Here is a 27,261-nt window from a genome sequence, read left to right on the forward strand (position 1 = left end):
CGCACCAAGTGTGCTTCCGGCTGGAGAGAAAAAAAGGTAGTGCCGGTTTCTGATTCCACGCTTGGTTTCGTTTGTGTAGCCGTTTAGCTTTGATTTGTCCCACATGTCGATGCCTGGCTTGGCTCGGTACCAGTTTTCCGTTCACTTTGGTTCCAAGGCTCACTCACCTGGCTCACTTTTGCGTTTGCTTCTTATGCTTTCTTCTTTATAATTTTTTTTTCAGTCACTTCTGTTGAGTTTTGCGTTGCGGTTGGCCTGTGCCAGGTTCGGATTTGTGTCTCCTACCCGCCCCGGTTAGATTTGGTTTTAAGTTATGCACTGTTATTTAGTGACACCGTTGTTTTAATAAAAGTAATCTATATCGAGTCTTTTTTCAAGAAAAAGGACTTCCATTGCTGCACCGGAAAAGCGTTCCCTCGAAGCATACTTTGCCGTCCAACCGAGACCCTCGGGAGAGAAGATCGCAGCAATAGCGGAAAAGCTGGACCTAAAAAAGAACGTCGTGCGCGTCTGGTTCTGCAACCAGCGCCAGAAACAGAAACGCATGAAGTTCGCGGCCCAACACTGACCTTCACAGGAGGCACAACTTGAATTAGCAAATAGTGTGACTTTTACTAGCAGTAGCAACGTAGCTGGTTTTGGATATTAGACTACTTGAGCGCGCCGAGGGCCCGGGCCCGGCAGCAATATGGGGTTTGGACAATTGCAAATAAAGAAATAAACAAAACCAAGAATCACGACATATAACATAGAATGGGAACCAATTGAAGTAAACACTAACAAAAGCAGTAGTTTGTTGTACATATGGAGGTAAAATTGCATAGAGAGACCACTGGCGTAGGTAGCGTGCAATGGCGTGCGCGTCCGCACGAAAATCAGCAATCGCAACGCAGTAGGGTATCCTTTCCGATTCCTTGAGGATTGTGATTCTTTTTGTTTTAGTTAAAATAGACCTAAGCCTTCACTTAACGACGACGGAAGATCGAGTGGGACGATCGCGGCCAGATCGAATGCCTAACGATGAGCGGTCGCGGTGGCGGAAGACGGTATTGGTTGAGGCTACGGAGCTGCGTAATCCATCACTTGATTGATGAAACTAGGAATCTCTAGCAGATTAGGCCTATGACTACGAAGTGCAATATGGCAGTTATATCTTTTTATGCATTGCGAGGTTAGAATAATGTAAGTGACAACAATTTAGCGCAAAGAAGGCAAGGCAGCCATCGCACAAATAAAATGCATACAACCGAGAAGCGTAAATCTAAAACCCGGAAAGAGTCACAGTGCTCTTGACAAAGTAATAATAGTGAAACAAAGCAACAACCAAGGACACGGAAAAGCAAACGCAGTTACATTGACTTTCAGTTGAATCTTTTGATTTGTAATTTGTGTGGTAGTGAAGTTGTAAATAATAAAAAAGTAACACAGAAAATGAAAAACAATAAAATTGGAACATGTAATTTTTATATAAAAAGTATTAGAAGAGAACACAAAAAGGCAGAAATAAATCTGATAATAATGAATTTGATGCAGATTAAACACTGAATTGTTGTTGAATCAGCGGCGTTCGAAGGATGGAAATTGATTCCATTTTTTTTGGTGAATTGGGCAGATTGTGAAATTCTCATGTTTGCGTTGGGCCGCTGATGGTGCCTCGTCGCATAAGTCGGTAGGTCGGATGGTTCCTCGTCGCAACGCTATTTGTTTCAAAAAAATAAGTTGCGTTTTAAATGGACATAACTTTCACCGACTTTTTCAAAACTTGTATATGAAATATTTCAACTTTCTGCAGTTTCAATCACTGAACGAGAAGGTACAAACGAATAAGGCTTCAGTTAGCTCGAAAAGCATTTGTAAAACAAACTCGAACGTAAGAGAAATGTTGGAATTGGCTACTCAACCAGTCTCAATGCAAACAGCAAACTGTTCAATAGTGAGTAAACCTAAAACTTCGAATAAACATACCTTTCCATTGTGTTTGTATGTGCATTCCCATGGTTTTGCGTGCAAAAACTGATTTCCAATCTCCTATACCGTTTTCAAGTGGAGTCGAACAGACACTTGTAAACCGGTTCTCACTCGAGCTGCTCGAATCGGTTGCAATTCGCGCTGTCACCCAGGCGCTCGAATATTAAGTAATCAAATAATTTTTGACGTATCAAAAGTATGTGCCGATTGGAAGAAAATGTACTTTATTCCGCAAAAACTTTTGTTTATGATCGATTTGCAATGGTGAAATAAGCGCCCGCTGCGGCCCGTGTTCGTTCCCGTCAAGTCGTGCGCCGTTCGTCGAAACGATTAATACAGTTGCGTGAAAAGATGGCTGTGCAATTGGACAGCAGCGGTAAAGATGATTTGAAAACGCAGTTCACTTCCCCCGAAGGGGACTACCGATTAATGACGCTCTCGGAGTACTCCCGGCCGAACCGCGTCGGGTACCAGAACAATCAGAACAGTCCGCAGGTTCGCGTTTCGATCGTGTCACTGCCGGCCCCACCGCCTCCCGCGATCGGCCAGCTGGTGGCCGGAGCAGTTCCCAACAACACCAGCAACAGCAATATCGCCCTCACCAAACCTCAATCCTTTGCGAACGGCCTGGAACACCAGACAACACCCGGATTCAGCGCGCCGGTCGGTGGGGACCGAATATGTTTCAATTACGGCAAAGAGCTCTACGTATACTCCTACCGGGGAGCCAAGAAGGTAACGATTGCACCCCCAACAGAGTGGCTGTGTCAGGCCGACTTAACGTCATGGAGGTGCAGGGCGGAGACGCAATTGAAAGAACGGAGCACCAAAATAGTCGCGTTAGAACCACATTGTGCCAACACCCAGTTCAGTTTTTTGCGAAGTGACACCTAAGGGCTTGGCGAATGATTGTAGAATATTACATCGCCATTGCTTCTCACGCTATCGATTTGTTGTCGTAAACTATTATCTTTGGCACCCGATATGGATGACATAACGCCCAGTTCTGCTGCTGGCGAAGCAGGTTTGTCACCTGGGAATTTAACCGATTCACTTCTTTACTGGAAGGAATTTCATTTTTGTTCTTAACGTACCAGGAGTAGTTTATTCGACCATTAAATGATCAGTTCCTTTGTGTCCGTGAACGGTTAAAAGACATCGATCATAGTAGCTTATGAATTGTATTGAAGACAAACAAGAACATTTGTGATTGGATAAGAATTTCGAAATGTTTTCTTCCCACAGGCAACGGACCTCAACAAACCGATAGACAAAAAGCTGTACAAAGGTACGTCGCCGAGTTGCCACGATTTTAACGGAACTGCAGCAACGTATGAGGGAGCTCCACTGCTGGTCGGCTTCAGTACGGGGCAAATTCAGCTGGTCCACCCGGGACGCCGAGAACAGGGAAAACTATTCAACGAAGAGGTAACCAAGGGAACGCCTCATTGCACTCTTGTGGTATCAAAGCTAATCTCGCCTGCTTATCGTTTCGCAGAGAAATATCGACAAAACTAAAGTTACCTGCCTCAAGTGGATACCGGGATCTCAGAATCAGTTTTTGGTTTCTCACGCCAGCGGCTGTATATATCTCTATAACGAGGAGCTGCCCTGCACACCGGCCTCACCGAGCTACCAACCCTACAAGGGCGGCGATGGGTACATTGTGTTCGCGAGCAAGTCGAAAGCAACGAAGAACCCGCTCTACAAATGGTGCTTCGGGCAGCACGAAAACGCCAGCATCAACGAGTTTTGCTTCTCGCCGTGCGGCCAGCATCTGGCCGTTGTGTCGCAGGACGGCTTTCTGCGCATCTTCCACTACGAGCGCATGGAGCTGGTAGGAATCGTGCGTTCCTACTTCGGGGGCTTCCTGTGCGTTTGCTGGAGCCCGGACGGCAAGTATGTGGTGGTAGGCGGTGAAGATGACCTCGTGACGGTGTTCTCGCTGCACGAGCAACGGGTGGTGGCGCGAGGGCAGGGCCATCGGTCGTGGGTATCGGTGGTCGCTTTCGATCCGTACACCACCTCATACAACAACCTCGATGGGGATGATCTGTCCGAGGAGGAACTATCGTTCGGAGAGCAACGCGGTTCCCACCATCCGCATCACGCCACCGGCTACTGCCACCCGGATGGCGGTGCGAATGCAACGAAGCAGCAGCAACTACCACCGGCATCAGTGACGTGCGACAAGCTAACGGCACAGAATCGCCTGGCCACCTGCTACCGGCTCGGTTCGGTCAGCCAAGACACGCAGATATGTCTGTGGGACATAACGGAAGACGTGCTGAGGCAATCGTTCGGGCGTGTCGTCAAGTCCGCCAACCATACCGGCGTGAAGTGAGTATTAGTTCTTAGTGGAGGTTCCTTCTAGTTCTAATCTTCGGGTTTTTTACTTCCACAGAGATGTGATGATGAACGGTATGTCGAATGGTATCGGTGACACAAAGATGGACAAGTTCAGTGTTGGCAGCTCCAAGGGCAAAGCCGGCGGAGACGATACGGTGGACAATGCTAGCTTTAAACCGCAAATAACACCCACGTTGGGCTTAATCGGTAACAGTAGTGCGTACAGCAATACTGGCACCATCAAACCGATCGGTAATACGTACGGTACTTTGAATTGTGATGATAAAGCTAATAGCGACAGTAGCAGTGATAAAGAATCGGTTGATAGTAAAATTGTTAAACGAGCCAACAGCAGCGGGGCCGCCGATGGGGCCGTAGCCCCGTCCGAGGATGCCGGTGGCAGCGGCACGAAGCCCTCAACGACAACGACGGTGGTGGGTGGTGGTGGCGGCAAGAAGGACAAGTCCTCCGGTAAAGGGGGCAGTGACTCGCAGAGTGGCAGCGGCGGCCAGCATTCCAGCACGTTCAATTCGATAACGCAACGCTTGACGAGTCTTAGCTTTGGCAATAGTGGTGGCGCCGGCGGCAGTGGCAGTAGCGCCAGCAGTGGCAGCGGCAGTAGCTGTGATAAGAATGACAAACCTAGCAAGGCGGCCGGTGGCGGCGGCGGTGGAGGCGGCAGCAAGCGCAGTATCATAACGATAGGCAGTAAAACTTTTAGCAACAGCAGCAATAGCAATAGCAACAGTCTTAACAACAATCATGTTCTAAACAGCATAAACAGTAATAATAACCCCGCCCTGTCCACCGGCTCGCCGTCGGGAAGTGGTGGCAGTGGCGGCGGAGTGTCAAGCACCCTGAGCGCCCTCATGAGTTCGTCGCTGACGAAGAACAAATCGGGCGGTGGTGGCGCAAGCGGCAACACCGGCGCCCTGCTCGGTTCGGGTGGGTTTGCACCGTGCGGTCGGATTGCTTCGTCGTACGACCCGATGAAACTGATCGGAACGCCCGCCTGTCCCCGCTACGACGACTGTCCAGTATTAGAGCCGCTGATCTGCAAAAAGATTGCCCACGAGCGGCTGACGGCGCTCATCTTCCGCGAGGACTGCTTTCTCACCGCCTGCCAGGATGGTTTCGTGTATACGTGGGCGCGGCCGGGCTTTGTTGTAAGTAGCTCCTCTTCGTCGGCGGCCATCTTGCGGGCCGCGGCGGCAGCCGCAGCAGCCCGTCCGACGGATCTGCCGCTCCCCTGAGCCCGAACGGCGGCCGCTGCGTGCTGGCTCGCGAGAACCCTCGCGAGAACCTTCGCTCCATTCCGACGGTTTTGTGACACACGGCTTATTTGCTTTTCTTCTTTTTTTCTCTCTCTCGTTCTTTCCCTCTTGTTTTCCCTCACTCACCACATCACCATCCGCGTGGGGGACCGTGCAGAATATTCCACAGCATTTATCTTCGACACCTTCGGCACCACCAGGGGGAACGGTAGTGTAAATATTTTAAGTTAATATTGAACGTTCACAACCAACCAGCAGCAGCCCCCGTCCTACATCCGCAGCTCTGTCCCACGCCTCCCATTTTCCTCACCACGCAAGCCATTAAACGCTCTATTACATGTTCTTTATGTTGCGGAATAAAACATTTTAATATCCGTACCAGTAAGTAAAGAATAAGTACGTAAACTATCCGTGAACCGTGGCTCCCTTTCTTTCGCCTTCAACAATAGCATCCGATCGTGTTTCGTGAGCGACCCGCTACGCGAGCTGCCGGCAGGAAGACAGAGTCGAGTCGTACATGCGCCGCACAGTGTTGCGGTAGAGATTGCTTTATATGGACTGCAGTAATGTTTCTTTTGTTTATAACAAGGATAAAGAAATTCAATATTCTATGCTCAATCTGACATCAAACAGCCGCTATCCGTTGGTGGTAGTGCCCTTCATCGCTCGCCTTAACCGATTGTTCTGCAGACGGCGCAACGCTTCCTGGCGCTTCTTTTCTATTAGGGTCTTTATTTCGTCCTGTGACATGGACGACGTCTCGCCACTGCTACCTGTTTGAGGAGAAGAACGTCAAAACTGGTACCAAAGACGCTGGTTGCTCCTTCCTCTTACGATCCTTACCTTCGGGTGGTGACTTTGAAGCACTTTTTTGGGCTGGGTGTGATCGCACATTCGAGCTTGTGGCTGAGTTCAGTTTGGAGACATTCGTGCGCCTAGAAGTGGCTACGTCGTTGCTAGGCAACACACTATTCGAACAAGATGACTCTTGCGGACTGCTGCGTTTCTCTTCCGCCATCAGAGAGGCCTGCACAAGAAACCCGTCCATATCGGAGTCATTCATTTCGGATGGAATACTGTGGCGTGTGGGCTTGGCCTTTGTCGAACCCTGCCCGATCGATGGAGGCGACGCTGCGGCCTGTGGTGATGTAGGTTTGTTAATGTTTTGCTCAGCCGTTTGGCTTGCTTTTATCAGCATGCTGTTGAGTCGGGAATCGTCGAGTCCCGCATCGAGCGAATCGCCGTTTGGTGTATCCTCGCTCCCAGCATCGATGATGGCATCTTGAAAGAGATCGTCATCACTGTCGGCGGTTGGCTCTGGTGATCGTTTTTCAGGAACCTCATTTGCATCAATAAGCACAACGCTTCCTGCCGCATCAAGCGGGACGTCGGATGTGTCTGACGCTTCGGAAACAGGTTCCTGGTTTGATTCTAGTGGCTCTGGTACGTCACCCAATTCTTCCATGTTCTCCTTTCCCATCAAAAGATTAAGCTTGGAGATGAACTTGTTGAAACCCGTCGCTTTCTTCGCAATGCCACACGGAGATTCGATGTGTTTGATCGTTTTTCTGGTATGAACTTTACTGGTGGATTTCTTTGTGTCCGCTCGGAGCCTCGGCTGGCCGTTCAGACGCTGCGGGCTGTTCCACTCCCACGACACACCGTTGATAGCATGAAAGGCTTCCTGTGTGAAAGGAACCACCGGCGAAAAGTCGCCTCCCTGCGATGGCGAAACCTCGTAGCGCTCGTCGTTGGTTGGTTGATTTTCTGAACTCGGTCTAGCTGCTCTCGCTCTCCGGGATGGTGTGAGACGCAAGTTTGGTGATTTCGCGACGCCTGAAATTGGATGCGCTGATGAGTGGTATCATGTAACGGCAAACGGACCGTAGCACTTACCATCTTTTCGGCTTTCTGATGCTAGACTTAGACTTAATCTATTTTTGCGACTAGTCATTTCACGGTTTACTTATCGATGGTTGAGAAAAACAAAACACTGAACGAGTCCGCGCGATTTACGGTTGTTTTGATTTCACCGGTATAAATGAAATCGTTTGTAACATGTCGTTCGATTCTTCACAATCTTTCTGCTCCAGGCTTGCCGTCAGAGTAGCCGGTGCGAACTCGTGAAGTGTTGCTTATAAACATGTTCCACTGACAGCACAGTGAGGGCAGAAGTTTTGCCGAAAACCTGGCACTGGTACTCGTTGGTGAAGAAGAGGCTGTTTATTTTTTTGTTTCAATCATCTGGCCTTTGAAAATTATGAACCATTTCCATGAATCAATTAAGTTTCCATTTTGTAAACATTGTAGATTGTTGCTAAGGGTAAATCTTCTCGAGACGTTCGCCGAACAATCCCTTGAAGCTACAGCATTGCGCCCTGCACAGTTTTATTATGACAAACGTCAGCCAGCGAGTTAAAAACTGGCAAGTTGGCTTTTTAGTTAGTGGACTCAATCGCTCAATCGGAAACAGTTTCTTGTTTTGGCCATGAATTTCAACGCTCAAAGCGGACCCGATGGCCGAGGTAAGTCCAAATGTTACCCTCTCAAGCACCGTGGGCTTGCTAATGATCGGTTTCCTACCAACAGCTCATCGGTCACTCTCGAAAAAACCGAAGCGAGTCAGTGATGTTAATGCCATGGGTACATCCATTCCGTACCCCCAGATGACATCACAGATGCCCAGCAACCAGTACATGGCCAACGATCCCCAAATGCCTCAGTATATGAGCAACGATCCTAACGATTGTAAGTGGCAGCTTGTTTTGGATTTGGCTATCGATTAACCCGTTCAACCTTTGTCACTCTGTCCGCTGCAGTTTACGGACAGCAACATTTACCGCAGCCCCAACCGGCATACGGATACATCCCTCCGCAGCCACAACAACCACAAATGAACATACCTCGACAGCCAAATCAACCGCTTGTGCCGGAAATGGGTGGTGGTGCGCAGCAGTTTGCCATGTTCCAGCAACCTATCGTGCAGGACATGGCCATGCAGTACGGCCAGAAGCTGGCCGACCATGGGAAGGATATTGTCCATAGCCAGATTGAAAAGTATTTACCAACATCCAAGCTGAAGTACTACTTCGCGGTCGACAACAGATACGTGATCAACAAACTGAAGATTGTCTTCTTTCCTTTTCTCCATAATGTGAGCAAAGCTTGAAAACCGTCGACAAAGCTGCCTTCCGAACAGGCCCAATAATGTTTGGTTTATCTTCTTAGGATTGGAGCATGAAGTATGACCATGAAAACCCGGTACAACCGCGTTGCGATATTAATGCACCCGATCTGTACATCCCAGCTATGAGCTTCATTACTTACGTCGTGCTAGCCGGCATTGCTTTAGGTAAGTTTCCAACGGAATGTTAAACGTTTTGTTTAAGTTCCCTCTTTCTGATGTAAATCGTTTTTCCAGGGGTGCAACAGAGATTTTCGTCGGAGCAACTCGGAATTCAAGCTTCGAGCGCCCTGGCTTACAGTATCTTTGAAATGGTAATCTACACGCTGACCCTGTACATAGGAAACATCTCGACCTCGATCAGTACGTTCGATCTCCTGGCCTTAACCGGCTACAAGTACACGGCAATTGTATCCATTGTGGCCGCTAGTATACTGCTGAAGCGCACGGGATACTACGTAGCACTGATCTATTCGTCCGCAATGTTGGCACTGTTTTTGGTGAGCAAACCGCGCTGCAATGGGTAGAACTGGCCGTTATAATGTTGTTGTTTTTTGCGTCTCACACTTTATTCCAGCTACGGACGATGAAGGCCAAAGTTCTAGCAGAACCGACGCACGCCGCGAGTACCGTCGGATATGAACCGTACGGACAGCAGCAGAACGACCATCAGGCAGGGCGTAAACGTAAGCTCTACTTCCTGTTCATGGTGACCGGACTGCAGCCTGTGCTGGCGTTCTGGCTCACGGTACATTTGATCGTGGCCGACGCGGTGCCAAGCGCATAACGGGCACCCGCATGACCCTTGTTCGATGCTTTGCCCTCGTGGAACGACAATTGGTGGAATATGTGAAAACACGTTAAATGGTAATAAAGTGTAAGTCAATTTGGTTTTTATCCTCTCGAAAACGTGTTGCTAGAGACTCTTTGTGCCTAAATCTGTTTCAATTGTGCGGAAAACTACATAAAAATAAAATTATTATTGCCAAAGAAGTATCATTCGGGAATCGAACGATGTACAGTATCCGAAAAGGGTTACAATACGGAGTTTCCGGGAAATCGGCCTGCTTAGATCATTGTAGGCAATAGTGTAAGCTCACAAAAGTATGTGGGGCTGCTTCGCAGAAACTATGCGTCGATATGTCGTTGTCCGTCGGAACAGCAGCACCGTACAGTAAGAAGCTTCCCCTGCGCCCCTTTCAAATTATGCATTCTTTTAGTTGAAGAGGCATTCCTCTGCCAACATATGTGCATCCTACACGAAGCAACTTAACCTGTGTCGTTCCTGCGAAGGATCAACCCGAGCGAAAGGAATTGCGCTACGAACGGGGAAGAGGTCGTGCTTGACGAAGGCCAACGACTTTCAGCTTCCAATCACGGTCCGCATCCTTACCATCGGATTGCACACCCCACTGGCTGACCATTTCGTCGAAGGGTGGAGATCACCGACCCGCGAGGACATTCTTGAGTAATGAAAAGCTCAGCTGTAATAAATGTATTGTGCCGAAAGTGCCCATAAATCACCGAGACCGAGAAGGGCCGCTTCTGAAAGGGGACAAAGCAGGTCGACACACGCACGCACTTGGCCAACGAGATACCATGCTGGGTCACCGTGTAACATGGCCACCAGCGCCGGAGGCGGCAAGTAACAGGTATGCTGGCCATACGGTAGCGGCCGTGCTCCGTGCTGCGCGTGCGCCTGCGAAGGGAAAAGTTTTCCTGCCGTTCGTGCCGATTTTCCGCTCTCGTACCCGCCACGGAGTCCTCTGTTTGGGGGCCAAGGCTTCGAGGCGCGTAGAAAGCTTTTCACTCGCAGTCAATCGTCGCTGATTGTCGCGTTTGGCCGGTTTTAGGGATTCGGAGCAGTGTCCACTGCGGGACCATCGCGGGAAGGTTCCAGGAGTTAGTGACGGGTGGCGTGAAGTGATAGAGTGTGTGCGTGTGGCTCGTGAGAATCCCGCGCGCCTTTCCCCGCCGGATGGTTTGAAGGGCAGCGCTACGTCACATTCTTCGCAGCCCCACAGTGCGCCACAAGCGAAGTGACGCACATCCCCCGTGCTCGGAAGTTGCTAACAGCTGCCATAAGCCGAATGGGAAATGATTAGCTCAATCGATAAATCTTGCGGTTAACCAGCCAAGCTGCCTGCTGTAGCGGCTCGTAGCGGTCGGTCTGTGCTTTGTGCGCTTATATTTTGGCTTTTCTCACGCTCACGGCTGTTCGACCAGAGGGCGACCATTATCCGGAGACCCAGTGCCGCCCTCGAACCAAGTGGCACAGCGGAGAGGTCATAAAAACACACCGCGGTTCCGCCGCGTGCCTGCCGTTTCGAGATGTTTGTCAAAATCTGTCTAGTGGCCCTGTTCGGCATTAGCTGTGCGGCCTTCAGCGGTGCCATACCGAGCGTGGCGGGACACAGCAGGACCACCTCCGGTGGCGATGTCTTCACCAGTTCCTTTCTGGTGCGCTTCAGGCGCAGCGTCGACAAGCAGCTGGTACACGACATTGCGTCCCGCAACGGGTTCCAGAGCTTGGGCGAGGTAAGCGAATGGTGATGGAGTTCCCTCCGCAGGACGGGCGGGAGTGGGCCGAAGGATAACACAATAATCCCACCAACGTCACGTCGTGTTCGAGCGCGCGCGTGTCTGTGTGTGTGTGTGTACGGTTGTTAGTGCCTTCGCCAATGCCAACGAAAAAGTGCCGCTCTGTGCTGCGAAGAGTGGTGACCAATCGCCATTACCCTTTCGCTTCGGATCCACCGCCCCGGGTGCAGTCGGGAAAGCTTTCGCATTGTGCGCTGTTCGTTTTGTGATGTGATGGGAACTTTACTTTCAGCTTCCGGGCAGCAATGGCAAGGAGTACCACTTCAAGCACACCACCCTGCCGCTGGTTCGCACCAGGCGAAGCATCTCCCATACGCGCGTCCTGAAGAAGGAGCCACTGGTAAGTGAAACAGGCGCTCGCGGAGGCGACCGGATGTGGCGGAGGACGTAACCGCACAGGTTCTCCGCCTTCAGCTTATGCATATTTATGTTGTTTTCCATTATCGGCCTGCCATTAGCATTGTTGTTGTTGGTTCCCAAATACGTCTTCGGTCCCATGTGCAGCAACATGTCCCGCCGCCCTTCGTCGTTTGCATTTACGTCACATCCGACCAGGGTCCCGTTCGATCTATCGCTCTTTAAGGTCCGCGTGCGAGTGACGCGACCTCCTTTTATTCAATCACCTCCTTGCGGTCGCCATGTTACGCGGTTTGATGAGTTCGTGCGCCGTAATAGAGATTTCATTAAGGACGCGCGTGGATGGCCGGTGAACGGCAGTAACGAGAGCGACGAGAAAACAACGACATTATGAACGTTCATTGAGTGGCGGACAAGATTGGAATTGGAAAAGCGACCCTTTGCTATGCTATTTTTATGTTCGGTTGTAAACCAACATTGTTGCACAAATACTCCGGAAAGAGAAAGGAATGAATGATTTGTGTGGTTCGACCAGAAATCGGTCGATCTAAATTTGGAAACAAAGCTCATTAAAATTCTCCCAGAAAAAGGAGAAAAAACGAGGCTCAAAGGCTGCCTACATCTCGCCTAGCTGGGGGCTGTTTTGGAACGTTAATTAAAACAGTGCGATACGCGTAAAGGCACAAAGTAAGCGTTGCCGTTGACGGGACCCGATGCTTTAAATTCCAAGACCAAGATGTTTCCCCAAAAAGCAAAATCGGAGCCGGGAGTCTGGTTTATTTCTGAAGCCACCGATCTTTGGGATTCAGGATCAGTACGAGTGTCCTTGACTCACAACGTGCGCCCTGGATTGATAGGAGCAATCGTCACATGTCTGGGGCGACAAGACGTGGCTCGAGAGAGAGATTTACGAAACACAATATGCTCGTGGCGGGACGAAATGTGAGCATCCAATTAGCCTGTGATTATGGAACCCATTCAAGCCGACACCAAAGCCGTTGGATGTCGCGTATGCCACGAGGTTTGAAATACTTCGCACGGCAACACACGCGCCGGCTACCTACTGGCCCGTTTTCGCCTAAAAGCACAATCTATTTTGGGCCCACGTGAACCGGTGCAAGTGTATTCTTCGCGCTAACACACGCTGTGGCGCGTTATCCTTTTTCGCGCTTCTGACGCACGCGGGCAACGGCAGGCCGGAGATTGCTACTGCCGGAGGATTCCGCGCACCCCCGTAATTAAACTAATCGTTCGGACTGCGACGGGCAGGAAGCGATTAACCCGGGTGAAGGCCTACAAGATAACGGATGTCTGATAACCCCCTTCGGCTGCGGACCGATCGATACCTGCCGGATGCAGCGATGTTGAACGGTATCCTCCGCTTGTCTCCGATGATAGCGCCAAATTTAGCACCGTTTAATTTACGATCGCCCGGGGCTGAATTGCTTATGGGTCTTGCAGATAATGAGCACCTACAATTATTGTTTTTCTATTACTATCTTCACTTATGATTAAAATAGTCGAATGACACTTATGATTAAAAGAGGCCTTAAGGTTGAATTCGGCTGACAACCAAGCAAAGAGGTTTTAGTGAATGAAATGAATGGAACAACATTAAAAAGTAATGCGAATACATTCAAGGACCCACGAACGTGAGTAATAATGGACACATTTACTTCATTTGCCTTCACAATATTTAAATATCTGGGCAGAAGTTCGTCGACACCGATAATCGATCATCGGTCGGTGCAGTCCAACGACACGATGTTCGATCATTCGCTCGATACCCATCGAACATTAAATAGTTTGATTGTAATGAACGTTTGGTTTGTTTCCAAAATGCGAATTTGGGCGGGTTAGTTGGGCACACCTAAAACTAGTTGAAGAATAAGAAAAACTGAAGAAGAATAAGAAAGACCATTATCTCCCACAAAGGATCCCCTGGGGCACCTCGGGTTCTCTGGTAATGGAAAATATTAAATTAGTTTTCAAAATGCACGATATTAAGTTTCAAATCTCCGCCGGCACACCATGTTCTCGGAATGCCCTCGGAACGGCCGAAGTTCGCATCGGGCGCATAAAGTTAAACGGCCGTAAAAAAATCTCTTCATAAATGGAGTCGTAAAGCGCTCCGAGACCGAGGACACACTCGTTCCGGAGCTCATTCCGCTGAAGTGGTCCGGGCTGTGGTGGTTCGGTGTGCGTTGCGGTTTCCATTCCACCTTCCGTGGCGAATTCATAATTGTTTTGCTGGCGGTATTTTCGCTCGAAACGAAAATGACGCACATTCCGTGTGCTCCTCGTCCGCAGCTCTTCGCTTTGCCGGAGATAAATGGAAATATTATTTTTAACATTTTAGTTCAAGCGAAAGGAATAAAAATACCGCGCTGTGCTGTCCAAATGTCACCGGTTGCACTCACCGACGCAAACCCTCTCGTCCCCAGGTTCATACAGCCATACAGCAGGCCGGATTCAAGCGCGTTAAGCGTGGCTTTCGTCACGCGGTTCCCCTCAACTACATCCCGGATAAGACGCCGTACGGAGGTGAGAACATTCCGACCGACCCGTACTTTCCCTTTCAATGGTACTTGAAGAACACTGGTCAAAACGGTGGCAAAGCCAAGCTCGACCTCAACGTGTTGGCCGCGTGGGACCAAGGGATTACGGGAAAAAACATCACAACGGCCATTATGGACGACGGTGGGTTAAGGACGCTGGCGCTGGCAGCGAAGGCTCCACGCCGCCCGGGGGTATTATTTAATAATGCTTCTTACCTTCTCGTTTTCAGGAGTCGATTATATGCATGCCGACCTAAAGTTTAACTACGTACGTATCACTGGTGCGGTACGATAGGTTTTGCGTATTCTCACCGTTCCGTCCACTCTCTCCCGTTCCGTTCCAGAATGCCGAGGCCAGTTATGACTTTAGCAGCAATGATCCGTTCCCCTATCCGCGGTACACGGACGATTGGTTCAATAGGTAAAAGGCGTAGGGCGTTTCCCTGGAGTGGCAAATCCCTAACAACTCTCTACTCCGGCAGCCATGGCACGAGATGCGCCGGTGAAGTGGCCGCCGCCCGCGACAACGGCATCTGTGGCGTTGGGGTGGCGTACGACTCGAAAATAGCCGGCATCCGGATGCTGGACCAACCGTACATGACCGATTTGATCGAGGCGAACTCGATGGGCCACGAGCCGCATAAGATACACATCTACAGTGCATCGTGGGGACCGACGGACGATGGTAAGACGGTCGATGGACCACGGAATGCTACGATGCGTGCGATCGTACAGGGCGTCAACGAAGGACGCAACGGTCTCGGCAACATCTACGTGTGGGCCTCGGGAGATGGCGGCGAGGAGGACGACTGCAACTGTGACGGGTACGCGGCCTCGATGTGGACCATTTCGATCAACAGTGCGATTAACGATGGCCAGAATGCACACTACGACGAGAGCTGCAGCTCCACGCTCGCAAGCACGTTCAGCAATGGCGCAAAGGATCCCAACACGGGTGTGGTAAGTTCCGGGTGCATTGTAATAAATGAAGCTTGGCGTAATGCTTCAACTCTTTCTGATCTTGCCCGACAGGCAACGACCGATCTGTATGGCAAGTGCACCACAACGCACTCCGGAACGAGTGCAGCCGCACCGGAAGCGGCCGGAGTCTTTGCGTTGGCACTGGAGGCAAAGTGCGTATCGTCGGCGGTGAAGGAATCCCCCTTGGACCTCAAATCACATTTCGGTGCCATTAATCTATCCACAGTCCAACGCTTTCGTGGCGCGATATGCAACACTTGACCGTGCTCACTTCGAAGCGTAACTCGCTGTTCGACGCTAAGAATCGGTTCCATTGGACAATGAACGGTGTCGGACTAGAGTTTAACCATCTGTTCGGGTTCGGAGTGCTGGACGCCGGAGCAATGGTTGCGCTGGCGAAAAAATGGCGAACTGTCCCTCCGCGGTATCACTGTGAAGCCGGTGCCATCACACAGCTACAGTACGTCGTTTCTTGGCAGATACGGTGACGGAATTGTAAAAGGCACTCTCCGTTACCACTTTCAGTCAAATATCATCCTCCGGGTCACTGTACTTGCCCATCAAGACGAACGCCTGCAAGGGAACGGACACGGAAGTGCGATACCTAGAGCATGTGCAGGCCGTCATCACCGCGAACGCCAGCAGGCGTGGAGATTTGGAGCTGTTTCTGACATCGCCCATGGGCACCAGGTACTGGGGCGGGGAGACGCGAGAGTTTGAACCAAAGCAGGCGTAGCATCGTTTATGTGTTTACTGTCTCGTCCGTAGATCGATGATACTGAGCAAGCGGGCCAACGATGATGATCGTCGTGATGGGTTCACCAAATGGCCGTTCATGACGACACACACATGGGGCGAATATCCGCAAGGCACGTGGATACTAGAGGTGAGCTAGACTAGGGGTCTATTTCCGGCCACACAGATCTTACTCATGCCGAATGTATGTTTGTCGTCCTCCGCCAGGCACGGTTCAACTCAAAGGAAAGTCGCTCCGGTTGGATCAAGGAGTTTTCGCTCGTGCTACACGGCACGAAGGATCCACCCTACCAGACCCTGTCGCCGGCCTCCCCACACTCTAAGCTGGCCATTGTAAAGAAAGCTCACGAGGATAAGGATGGCAACTGAAGCCATTCTGCGGTTCGCGGTACCCATTATACTAGTACGTGTGACGATGCCAGGGCCTGATATCGTTACACCTATAGATATATACATATATATATATTTATACATATGGATGTTTGCAGTATTTATGTTACGGGGTTCGCTGAGAATTCTTATCTAGTGCAGCTTTCCATCGTCTATTATCGAACCACCACAAAAAGCAGAAGCGCAGAATAGAACCCAACACGCAAGTTCCCGGTCAGGAATGCAGCATGAACTGGCATCGATCCCGTTCCTCTACCGAGCCTTCTAGAACACCATCCCAAAAGAACACCGCAGCGACGGCAGGCACGGACAAAGCGCTAAGAAACACGTGTCTCTGGCTGGACTGGTTCTGATTGTTGTCTAATTATACCTATTCGAAACTCTGTTGCACCTTCCGTTGATGGTTATGGTTCCGTTTGACCCATCTTTTGGCTCGGATCACTCGTCCGTGGGGCAGATTAATTTGTATATAGTGCGTATAAAGTACAGTGCTTCTATATTTACGGAAAAACACGTTCTCCAGGGCTGGTTTTACCTATCTGTATCTGCTGGCCAACAGAAGCGGGTTTTGGCGATAATACATAGTCCACCGAATCAGTCACCAGCAGCACCAGCAGCAACGGCGGCAGCAGCAGCAGCAGCAACGGCAACAACATCAGCAGTAACAGCAGCAGTAGTAGTAATAGAGTACCACCCTACAGCAGTAAACGAATCCATCAGAACTACCAGAAATCATTATGTGAACAAATGAACTTCATCTTTGATAACATAAATAAAGGAATGCATTTGAACACTTAGTATAACTTGTTAGAAAAGGTGAAAGATAGATTCACTTGGTTAATGGAACATTAGCAAAGCAAAGAAAGTTGCGTTATCGAATGTTAATTTGTTGTTAGATTACACAACGGTAACCCACCTAATCTTACGTTTTGTGTTTACGTTATAATCTCACCAAACATACAGGCTAATATGGAAATTAAGTTTTCATGGTTGAATTCAGTGTGTACCGGGGCAATATGTTTGAATTTTTGTATAAACACAAATTGGATTCTATAAATACGCCAGGAGTTCTGTACAATGAATTACAAAGACTGGTTAAATCCTTTGCTGCTTTTTTTTTACGAAACCTGCGATCTAAACTAAACGGCGGTTGTATTCAATTCGGATTTAGTAGATTCCTCATTTTCACCAAACAGCTATATTCACCACGGCTCACCTCACCTGAGAAGTGACATACGGTTAAGTTTTTGGTCGTGTGGTGTAAACAGAACCACGAGAGCGAAACGTCAAAGGATTGTTTTGGTTTGTTGTGTTGTTATTCTACTACCGGCACAACGCGTTTAGGTCGTAGCACGCCGAGCAACAGAATGGAGAAATCTTTGTCCTTACGGCGTATGATATGTGACACGAACATTTTATCCCGTTCCGATTGTTCAGCTGCACTGTCGCAGGGTATGTATTTCCAATGCCGTACCATAAACGAGCTGATGACCCGTTTGTTTGCAGGTTCCACGCAGGTTATGGTATCCGCTAATGGGCCGGCGGAGATCAAACTCAGGAATGCCGAATCGGAAAACTCCCACCTGGAGGTACAGTACCGATCGAACGCAGGCCTGGAAGACATTCAGAACCGCCTGGTGGAGAGTCTCATTAAGCGATCGTTCGTTCGAGCGGTCGCCACCACAGCATTTCCCCGGACGGCAGTGTACGTAATTGTACAGGAAATGACCGACAAGGGTGGTGTAAGTATGCAAGGATGCGCCGATTGGTATGCCGATAACGTCATTGACCTTTGTGGTTTCTTGCAGTTGTTGGCCTGCTCGATAAACGCTACCTGCCTGGCACTGATCACCGGTGGAATCGAGCTGAACTTTGTCGTTGCGGCCGTGCACTGCATCCTGGATCAGGATGGCAACGTGATACTGGATCCGGAGGGCAAACAACTGAAATTGACACGCAGTTCCTTTACGTTTGTTTTCGATAGCATCGCCAAAAACACCGTCACCTCGTACGTGCACGGAAGTTTTACGCTCGACGAGTACGAACGGGTTCTGGCGGTGTGCAAAAGCGCTGTGGATAAGATTTTCGATTTCTATCGCAAAGTGTCCCAAAACATAACGCAGGTTGTAACGGACGAAAGTTGATGAGCGGCATAAAGAATAAATGTGTTTAAAACAAACGGCATCAAAAATTCTTTAAACAACAGTAAACGATCACCAGTCGATCGGAAGTCAGATAAAGTTATTAAAACGAAATATTTTCAATTGGAACGCTTCCCAAGACACAAAAACGCTTTGCGTGTAGGTGACGCTTCGCAACGCGTGCTCAAGGACATCTTGCTCCATTTTCAAATTCCCCCGATAGTTTAAGTATTTCTTTCACAATACAAGACACTACGCGCTGGGCACATATTATTAATTTACTTTATTTTCAATAAGTTACCTTTTTGTCTTGTATACAATTTTATACTTTATCTACAGTTTTATTACAATCATTACACAAATTCCGTTTTTCATCGCTTTTCCCACCCGCTCGAGCGGTTGTTTTTTTGTTTGTTTTTCTTTGCTTACGTTTTGTTGTTTGTCCGTCACACGAATGGTATCGCCCAGAGAGAACTGCCGAACAATGTACAGCCTTACACTTACTAATTACTACCTTGCGCCAACAGCTTGACTGACTGCTCGCCCTCGGACTGGTCGTCGTTGTCGCGACGCCACTCCAGGATTCATGGCATTCCGTTTGCTGATTGCACATCGGCCTTCGACCAGTTACCTTTCGTACCATTGCCTATATGTGGAACTTGGTCTGGGTTGTGCCGGAATGGATCGCCTAAGCCGGGCCACGTATGACTGTCCTGGAGTGGAGTGTTGTACAACTGGCCCTGTTGTAGGCCAGCGTTTTCCCGGGTATGCCCCTTGCCTACCTCTGCATCTATGAGATCAGATTATAGTTCGTACTTCGGGAAATGGGAGTTGCGTGCTTTCCCCCCCTACTCTTTCGTGCACGGTCTGTCCTCCGAGGTTCCACTCTCGGCGACTGATTGAAGAAGATATGTAATGAAATTAAAATCATGTTCGGTCCACCACCGAACACACACACGATCGTACGTCCTGCGGGCCTGTACTACTCATTTAAATCCCTGTTTCGTGAGTCCTCGCTGGGCCGACGGTGTGATCGTTGCAAGTGCAGCATCATTGATGGGTGCCGCTCACTTTGCCCAGGCCCTACTTGGATCCTTTCGCAACAACGACACCCGTTCCATTGGTGCTCACGTTTGCCAGCATTGTGTGTTAAAGTTTACGTGATGCTATTATTGCTTTCGATTGGAAAATAGATAGCCCCTCGTCGCCTTGCCTTGGTTTGCTTCCCTCTCATAACTCACAACAACAAGCCACGAGTTACGTCGTAAAACATTTATACCCTAAAGCCGTGTAGATCCATAGTAGACATGAGTGGTTTTCAGGGTGTTCCGTTACACTATTGTTTTCTTGCTCCTCGAGTGCTCCTATCTCTCTCTCTCTCTCTTCCTCGCTCGATCGGTGACCAACCGAGACCAATACTATGTTCCGTGTATTCTTTTTCTTACACAACAATACAACGACCACGGAAGCCGCCTAGTGGGCCCTCCTATTGCGCATGCGTAAAACACTTCCACAGACCCCCCGCGCGGAGGGGACGAGCGGTGCGTGAGAGTATTAGTTTTCTTAATTGGGTTTCCTTTTGGGGGGTTTCAAAATGTACACATTTAAACACGGCGACGATTAGTTGTAGTTAGAAGCAATGGATCGTGTGGGTCAACTGTCCGTGGGGGTTGTGTGTTTGTGTGTTGTTCCCTATCTTTACTCGTTTGAAGCACAATTCTTAGATTTCTACATGCTTTGCGTGCGTGCGTTTGCGTGTGTGTGTGTGAGTGCGCGTGTTTGTGCATGTGCAATGATGGGTTCGCTTTTAGTGCTAATGTCCTTAAACACGGCAGCTGGCCGATGACTAATGTTCACTTCCTGTGGCCTTTGCGCCTTTGGGGCTTTTGGTAATCCTTCCTTCCTTCCTTCTTTGCTGCTGCCAAACTCGCACGGCGGCGAGTCTGGGGCGAGCATTCGTATACGTTGAATAAGGCGGGCTAACGGGTTTTTTTTGCGAAGAACCACGGTAATGCGGTTGCGGGGGTCCTTAGTTCTAAAACAGTGTGTGTGTGTGTTGGGACAGTTGGGAGTGCAAAGCTTGGCCCTTGCTACCGTTAGCTGCTAAATTGAAGTACGCCTTCACCCTTCTGTCCGGTTTGAATGGGCTCCCTACGAGGATCGGCCCCGCCGTTCGCTTACTGCTAATGCCAAAGGTTTAATCCATGATTTAATCTGTGATGAGTTTTGAATATCTATTATCGGGCTTGTATATATATAATATATATATATTTATATTTCCTTATGTATATATGAATTTGTTTTAAATTTTATTTGCAATAAATTCTTCTCATGTACAAAAAAAGCCAATCGTTTCCATGTAGTGAATTCGTATACTTCAATTGCGGGGTGCGTCATCGTACGTGAACGTATCACACGGGGATCGTTCCACGGTTTTAGCGTTTCTGCTGCGTTTCTCCTGCTTCTTGCGCATTTTTGTTTTGCTCGAGCTCGAGCTCGATCGATATATCAGTTGCCGAAAGTGGCTGTTAAGTAGCGCCTGTCCCACGGCACCCTTCCCCCCCCGCGACGTGCGCCGTTCGCAAAGCGAAACCTCTCCGAACCTGCTGGTGAAAGCTGCGGTCTGTGTGGCTCGGCCCCACGCACAAACACCAATCATCATCTCTCGGGTACGTATCTGAATTGCATCGCTCTCTCTCGAACAGGGATGATCACAGGTTTTCGTGGGCGACGCGATCGTGAAGCGTTGCATCGCGGGAAATCAAGGCCAAGCGGCAACCCCATTTTCGGGCCGGGGGCTAGTCCCTCCTTCGTATACAGCGTGTTTTTGTTGACAGCGAGGCTGGCCTGGAGTTTGTACTGGTGGGACAACCACTGACCACTCCTGTGCCGTGTGGTGGTGTTGGGTGAAAAAGGGTGCGAAAACAAACGTACTAAAAAAGGGAAAAACCAAATCGGCAAACAAAGAGCGAAAAACAAACCCAAAACAATGCTGAAACAGAAACAACAGAAGAAAGCTGTAAGAGTGTGTGTGTTTTTTTCTTTTCATTTTAGCGATTGTGTTTGATATATTTCTTCATGCTTTTTCCGCTTGCGGGTGATTCCTTCTTTCCTTCTTCGGCATAAGAGTTTCCAGTTTTCCGCGCATCATTCACTTTCTGCCACATCTCACCACTGGCGCCGGGCCGGGTTTTTGCTTCCTAACACTCCCTAACACTTTCTCACCATACGCTTTCCACCGAGCGCTCCACGTGTTGTGGTGAGAAAATTTCCTTATGTACACAGCAGGCCCTGATCTCCTGGCCTGGCAAATCCTCGGCCGAGTGAGATGCTTCTTCCGTTGGTTTTATTTTCACGTATGATCACGCTCACACGATCGCGCTGATCACTACCGATGCCGCGGTTCAATGAGTGTGTGTGTGTGGCGATCGGGTGAATCCGGTTTCACGCCACGTGTTCAGCAGTGTGTATTGCGCAACGGGAAAACGCTTAACGAAACGACAAATTGAAACTAATGTAAAGCAATAAAAATAATACAATATAATAATGATAATTAAACTAAAACTGTGTGTGCCTGTGTGTGGTTTGGTTGGCCTTAAGCGCAGCGCGTTAAGCTCTGCACGACATTACACGAAACGTTCAGCAAGTTTACAGCTACAGTAAAACTACACCTAAAACGGATGCGCGCGCGCGGGACGAGAGGGACGCCTGCGGGTACCGAGCCGAGGGGTGCCGGGTCTTGGGGGGGGATGGGAGCTAGTGCTTCTTCGGGTTGCGTGAAGCGATTTGGGACGCGTGTCTCGTGTTTACAGTGACATCATCATTACTAGTAATATTATCCTTTATCCATTATTACGATTACGTCCATGTTGTTGTTGTTGTTGTTGTGTATAATTCTAATAACTTTGTTTTGCCGTGTGCCGCCCGTGGCCACACTTCTCGTTCGCTATCAATCTGGTTCCTTACATTCTACCTGTTCTCGCGCTGCTGTGTGTGTGTGCCGTGTGGGTGCTGTGTGTTGTAATATCGTTTGTTTACTATCCACTCACATCCCCTGCCCACCTTGTTCCTCGTAACTAAATGCTTGGCTTGCGTGTGCTTGTAACAACTGGAAAATAGTAGTAGCAGTTGGAGACTCGTAGATGGAGACAACAAAAATGAAAACAGAAACTCCAGCACGCCAGACACACGCACACACACACCCCACATACACCCATCCCCGGGGGGGTGGTCCCCCGAGAAACCCCGTTACCGCGCGCCCCCCCCGCGTGTCCATCGTTCGCTTCGCACTAAGAATTTAATATAAATCGTATCCTTACATACAGAGTTGTTTACTTACACACATGCCTTACAAAACCTACGCGCTTTTTAACGAAAGGATACCATTCGATAATCTCGTGTTCGTTTTTACCATTTGCCATTTGTTTATCGTTAATTAAATTCGTTGAAGTCCGGTGATTTGCTCGCTTTGCTACCTCTACCCTCACTTGGGTTCCAAGTGTCGGTTCCACCACTGTCACTTTGTCACTCTTTTCGCGCGCCCTTTCTTGCCCTCTGCTCCTGCTCTGCGCCCCGTTTCTAGTGTTTTCTATTGTTTAACATGTAGGTATGTGTGGTGGATGTGGTGTGCCTTTTCTATTCACAATCTGTGTGCATCTGTGTGCGGGATCGAGTTCCTTGTTTCTTGCTTCAATTGTTCCGATTGGTAACATCAATGGTTTGTAACTGGTTCTGTTCCTCGCGCCCGCGTGTCTGTGTGTGTGTCTGTCTGGCTGTGGTGGTGTGCGTTGTGGTTCTATTTACACTGTAGTCTGCGCGGTGCGGTTCGCCCTGAAACACTGCACCGCATTAGGGTGTTTTTGCTAGGTGGTTTGTTGGTTGGTTCATCATCTTGCTTTTGCTTTCTCCTATCTTAACGTATACCAGGCTCTCGGCATCCTTCTCTGTCCTGCTCTATTGTTCTGCTTTGTTCGGTCGCTCACCGATTCTTCGTAAGCGGCTTACTTCGCGATCACAAGTGTTGTTGCAACACACACCCGGTGCCGTGCGTCCGTTTTGCTTCCGTTTGAGAGTCGTATTGTTTTATGATAATGCTAACACAATGTTTACCTAATGGTAGTACAAATTAAATATCGCTCGCACCAGCCAACACGCGCGCACACCACGACGAAGCGATCGGGGACGAGAGCGAGCATGATTTGTGGCACCACACACAAGCACACACACACAGTGGCCAGTATCCTCCGGCCGGTCGGCTGATGATGTAGCAAATACGTCATAAAGCCGTTGCTCAGCAAAACGATGCTATAGTGATGGGGCCAGTGATGACGATGAGTTTCCGTGCCTTCGAGACGGCGATGATGGTGATTTGCATAAAACCGAAAGCCAACCCTTGCCGATGTTGTGTGCCGCCCGTGTGTGTGTGTGTGTGCGTGTGTGGCTGAGGATGCGGTTTTTGTGTTGCTCTCATGTTAACATCCTGCTGAGTTGGCTGCATTCTGGCCGCCTCAAACTCCGTCCTCCCGGTCCGCCTCGATCGGTGCACGGTGCTGCGTCTCGCTGCACTCCGACATGCTGACCTCCCCGCATATTCGTTAAGATTTCTCGCACGTTTTGTTCATCTTGCTTTTTTTGGTTACTTCAAATGGCCACGTTTTGCTCACGAACGATGATGATTGAACCGTTTCTGTCCGCCGCGCATCGCCGTCCGTCCATCCGGTCCGTCCTTCCGGTCCTTCACCAGGCTTCCTAGCAGGGGGTCCGACGCGCAGGATAAGCTGGCGAGCACGTGCCCCGGTGATAACGATAACGATGATTATACATTCCGCCTCGAGACACCCACCAGAGACACCCCGGTTTATCTGTGAACAAAGGGAGGGGAGAATAAAATGGTTAAAACTTTCCGAATGGCGGGACGATTTTAATGACACATCCACCATAAAAATGATTAATATGCTTCGCCGTCGGTGGGTGCCCCGCACTGGTTTTAAACCCAGCAACCACAACCTGCTACCGGTTGTAGCCCGCAGCAGTGGCATTAATCGATTAATTCGAGGCAAAAGAATGCTTAAATAGTGTTGCCGTTTGTTGGTTTTGGGTCAACCCGGCAAGCATTAATCAAGGGACAACATAAATCAGCCGGATGTTTATGAACATTTTGCAGCCTGTGTGCCTGCTGCATACCTTCAGGCGTTTCTAGACATCGCTGAACGCGCGCGCCTCAATGTAGGCAACCGACGGAAGGTGTGCGGCAAAGATTGCGCTTTGATCACCCCAAAAGGTTCCTTAGATCCACAGCGGCTCTGCTTACCTTCCAGCGACAGTATCCTCGCCGTTTCGGCCGAGCAATCCGCGGGTTGCACTTTTCCGGCCATAAACCGATTGCCTCAGGTGTCGTCTTCCTTTCCGGCCGGTGTGTTGTTGATGAGGATGATGAGAAACGTTGACGGTGATGATTGTTTGGTGCGAATTGCATTTTTCCTCTCTCTCTGTCTCTCGCGCGCTCGTGCCAGGTTTTGTTACGTTCAACCCTCCAGGCGAATATCTCCAGGTTGCAACGCAGCCCGCTCGCCGGCACCCCTTACAGGTGGTGCGGGTAGTACTCGGCCGGTGGATAGTGGTAGCCCTGGTGGAAGGCCGGATCGCCCGGTGCCCGGTGCATCATCTGCGCCTGGCCGTCCATCATGTAGCTCATCGCGTCCGGATAGCCGGCCGACGGGCCCGGGTGGGTGTACACTGAAATCGGAGAATATACTGGTCAAATAGAAAAAAAGAGAAAGAAAGAGAGAGATAGAGAGAGAGCAAGAGAAAAACGAACGTTCAGTACACGTGATCAACTGCGGGGCTCTCTCAACGCACGCGTTGAGTGACGCGGAAAACCTAATCCCTGTGCACCGGAACCGAGACCAAAATCGTTCGTTTGTTCCATGATTGTTATCCTGGTGTACGCCGGATTGCCTACCCATCAGGCGCTTTCTTTGGAACGAGCCGAGCCGGCTCCAAAAACTCGTGCCGGCGCGGGTCCGTAAAGGAGCACGGTCCCGAAACAAATGGCATACAGAGAGCGATTAGCCTCTTCCCATCCGGAAGCGGGTGAAAATCGAAATTTGTGGGACAGAAGAAGATTCGCCAGTTCGATCGCGCTTAAGCGCGGGCCTTAAGGGCCTTGAATGATGGATCGGAACTCGAAGCCGCCAGTAAGCTGGGCATTCGCGCAGCTCGCGCACAAGGATGAAGGATGCCGCCTGCGTTGGAATGGCATTCAAATTACGCGTCCCGCCCACCCCGGTTTCGGGCCGGCTTTCGGGATGGGCTTCCGGTGAATCATTGTCGCATTAATTTCAAACGGTATTTGGGGGCCAATGGTACGCTAAATTGTCTCTGCTTCTGTCTCTTTTCTCGCGAGAGCGCACTCACGGCACGTGAATAATGAAACGCGGGCGGCCGAGCACACACAATGGTAATTAGGAATCGGAACGCCATCGAAAGGATCGAACGAAGGCTTTTGTGCCGGGCAGCCATTTCGTTCGTGGGGTTTCGCAAACCTTGGGCTTCCGCTTTTGTAGCTAGAGAGAGACAATTTTAATTAAAATTTGCACACTTTCAATGTAGCACCGGCCCAACACACAATCCGGCACCGTTGGGCCAGAAAAGTAACACAGTTCAGCCCGTGGCCTGGAATTCATCAAAAGCAACGGGAGCAACGAATGTCAATCAACGCAGGAGCGCATTTACTAATTGCATAACTTTAGGCGTGCGCGCTCAAAGTTTCACGAGCCATCCGGGCCGGCCCGGGTGTCGTCCTCCATTTCAATTACGCCCAGCAATGTGGTATGGCAATGTTGGTTCGCAACCCCGTGAACCCTTCTGCGCCAAAAAGCCTCGAAAGCTACCGAAAGCCGAAATAAAAATGGCGCAAAGCCTTTCTCGGTACGGCAACGTCAGCGTTTCCAGCGGGGTCGAGCGCTCGTCGCTAATCTGCGCTTTAAAATTTACTTGGGACCGGGCGGGGGGAGGGATTTGGGGCCACCCGCCGTTATCTTTGGACCCGCGGCCGCCCGCCCGCGACCCCGGGCGTCAGTTTTCTTCATTAGTCGCAAAAGTCGAGCGTTCGCGGGCGATAAAATTACGCGCCGCAGCAAATACAATACACATTAACAACCATTAGCTACGCTACGGTGGATCAGGATAAACACGGAGCCGGTCGGGGCGGTCCCCGCGGACTCCGCGCAGCCCCCGGGTGTTGTTCACTGTTTTCTTTTCGGGGTTCGGCACCGACACTAACCTGCTCGGTTGGACTGATCTATCATTGGCTGCACTATTCTGCGCCTCGCGTTGATAAACCTGTGAACGAAAGAGAGAGAAAGAGTGAGAGAGAGATGAGTTAGGGATCGGAGGAAATAAAAAGGGGAATACTGTGTGTGTGTGCGCGCGGCAAAAGGATACAGCCCGAGTTGAGTGAGGATTCGCTGCGTCGCTGCGGAAGCGTTCACATTTCGGATCATTTCGGTAAGGCCCGGGCCGGGTGGGCGGTGGGTGAAAATGGAACAAACACATTAATCAAGTGAAGTGAAATGATTAGAGAGTTAGACCCGGGCCGGATGAAGCATATCTCCGAGGCATTCAAGCGAAAGGACCCGGCGCGGCCCCGGGTTTGCGTTTCTCGGTCGGCCGTCGCCGAAGGGTGATAAAACATTCAAAAG

At 49.8% G+C, this 27,261-nt stretch overlaps 7 protein-coding genes across 7 annotated transcripts in view; 5 read left to right on the top strand and 2 right to left on the bottom strand.

Moving 5' to 3' along the window:
• Positions 1-568, top strand: part of LOC128269672 (inhibitory POU protein) — a 26,101-nt gene extending 25,533 nt beyond the window's left edge. The window contains exons 6-7 of the mRNA XM_053007055.1: positions 1-36; positions 379-568. The exon at positions 1-36 is cut by the window's left edge and continues 196 nt beyond it. Of these exons, the coding sequence (XP_052863015.1) occupies positions 1-36; positions 379-568 (226 nt within the window). The remainder of the gene's footprint in view (positions 37-378) is intronic.
• A 1,747-nt stretch (positions 569-2,315) lies between these two features.
• On the top strand, positions 2,316-5,915 carry LOC128272424 (WD repeat-containing protein 20). The gene is made up of 5 exons (XM_053010229.1): positions 2,316-2,703; positions 3,214-3,396; positions 3,467-4,308; positions 4,373-5,483; positions 5,749-5,915. The coding sequence occupies exons 1-5, from the start codon at positions 2,320-2,322 to the stop codon at positions 5,806-5,808; spliced, it is 2,580 nt and encodes an 859-aa protein (XP_052866189.1). The 5' UTR covers positions 2,316-2,319; the 3' UTR covers positions 5,809-5,915.
• Positions 5,916-6,227: 312 nt separating this feature from the next.
• LOC128270062 (protein hsr-9-like) lies at positions 6,228-7,545 on the bottom strand. The gene is made up of 3 exons (XM_053007466.1): positions 7,500-7,545; positions 6,435-7,427; positions 6,228-6,364 (listed from the first exon to the last, which is right to left on the bottom strand). Exons 1-3 carry the CDS (start codon positions 7,543-7,545, stop codon positions 6,228-6,230), a joined length of 1,176 nt encoding a protein of 391 aa, XP_052863426.1.
• Positions 7,546-8,037: 492 nt separating this feature from the next.
• On the top strand, positions 8,038-9,727 carry LOC128272159 (protein YIF1B-A). Its single transcript, XM_053009914.1, has 6 exons — positions 8,038-8,116; positions 8,181-8,339; positions 8,411-8,745; positions 8,820-8,943; positions 9,013-9,275; positions 9,353-9,727. Exons 1-6 carry the CDS (start codon positions 8,080-8,082, stop codon positions 9,560-9,562), a joined length of 1,128 nt encoding a protein of 375 aa, XP_052865874.1. The 5' UTR covers positions 8,038-8,079; the 3' UTR covers positions 9,563-9,727.
• Positions 9,728-10,625: 898 nt separating this feature from the next.
• LOC128275536 (neuroendocrine convertase 2) lies at positions 10,626-17,426 on the top strand. Its single transcript, XM_053014077.1, has 11 exons — positions 10,626-11,313; positions 11,609-11,716; positions 14,178-14,433; positions 14,522-14,559; positions 14,636-14,712; positions 14,774-15,251; positions 15,324-15,424; positions 15,499-15,732; positions 15,798-15,962; positions 16,041-16,158; positions 16,236-17,426. Exons 1-11 carry the CDS (start codon positions 11,107-11,109, stop codon positions 16,395-16,397), a joined length of 1,944 nt encoding a protein of 647 aa, XP_052870037.1. The 5' UTR covers positions 10,626-11,106; the 3' UTR covers positions 16,398-17,426.
• Positions 17,427-17,759: 333 nt separating this feature from the next.
• LOC128273829 (exosome complex component RRP46) lies at positions 17,760-18,565 on the top strand. The gene is made up of 3 exons (XM_053011884.1): positions 17,760-17,870; positions 17,925-18,160; positions 18,227-18,565. Exons 1-3 carry the CDS (start codon positions 17,786-17,788, stop codon positions 18,560-18,562), a joined length of 657 nt encoding a protein of 218 aa, XP_052867844.1. The 5' UTR covers positions 17,760-17,785; the 3' UTR covers positions 18,563-18,565.
• A 5,794-nt stretch (positions 18,566-24,359) lies between these two features.
• Positions 24,360-27,261, bottom strand: part of LOC128273456 (homeobox protein homothorax) — a 142,703-nt gene continuing 139,801 nt past the window's right edge. Inside the window, exons 12-14 of the mRNA XM_053011422.1 lie at positions 26,844-26,902; positions 24,870-25,294; positions 24,360-24,420 (exon numbers count right to left, since the gene is read on the bottom strand). Of these exons, the coding sequence (XP_052867382.1) occupies positions 25,140-25,294; positions 26,844-26,902 (214 nt within the window). The 3' untranslated portion in view covers positions 24,360-24,420; positions 24,870-25,139. The remainder of the gene's footprint in view (positions 24,421-24,869; positions 25,295-26,843; positions 26,903-27,261) is intronic.

Source organism: Anopheles cruzii, chromosome 3 (genome assembly GCF_943734635.1).
Source record: "Anopheles cruzii chromosome 3, idAnoCruzAS_RS32_06, whole genome shotgun sequence".
Taxonomy (NCBI): Eukaryota; Metazoa; Arthropoda; class Insecta; order Diptera; family Culicidae; genus Anopheles; species Anopheles cruzii.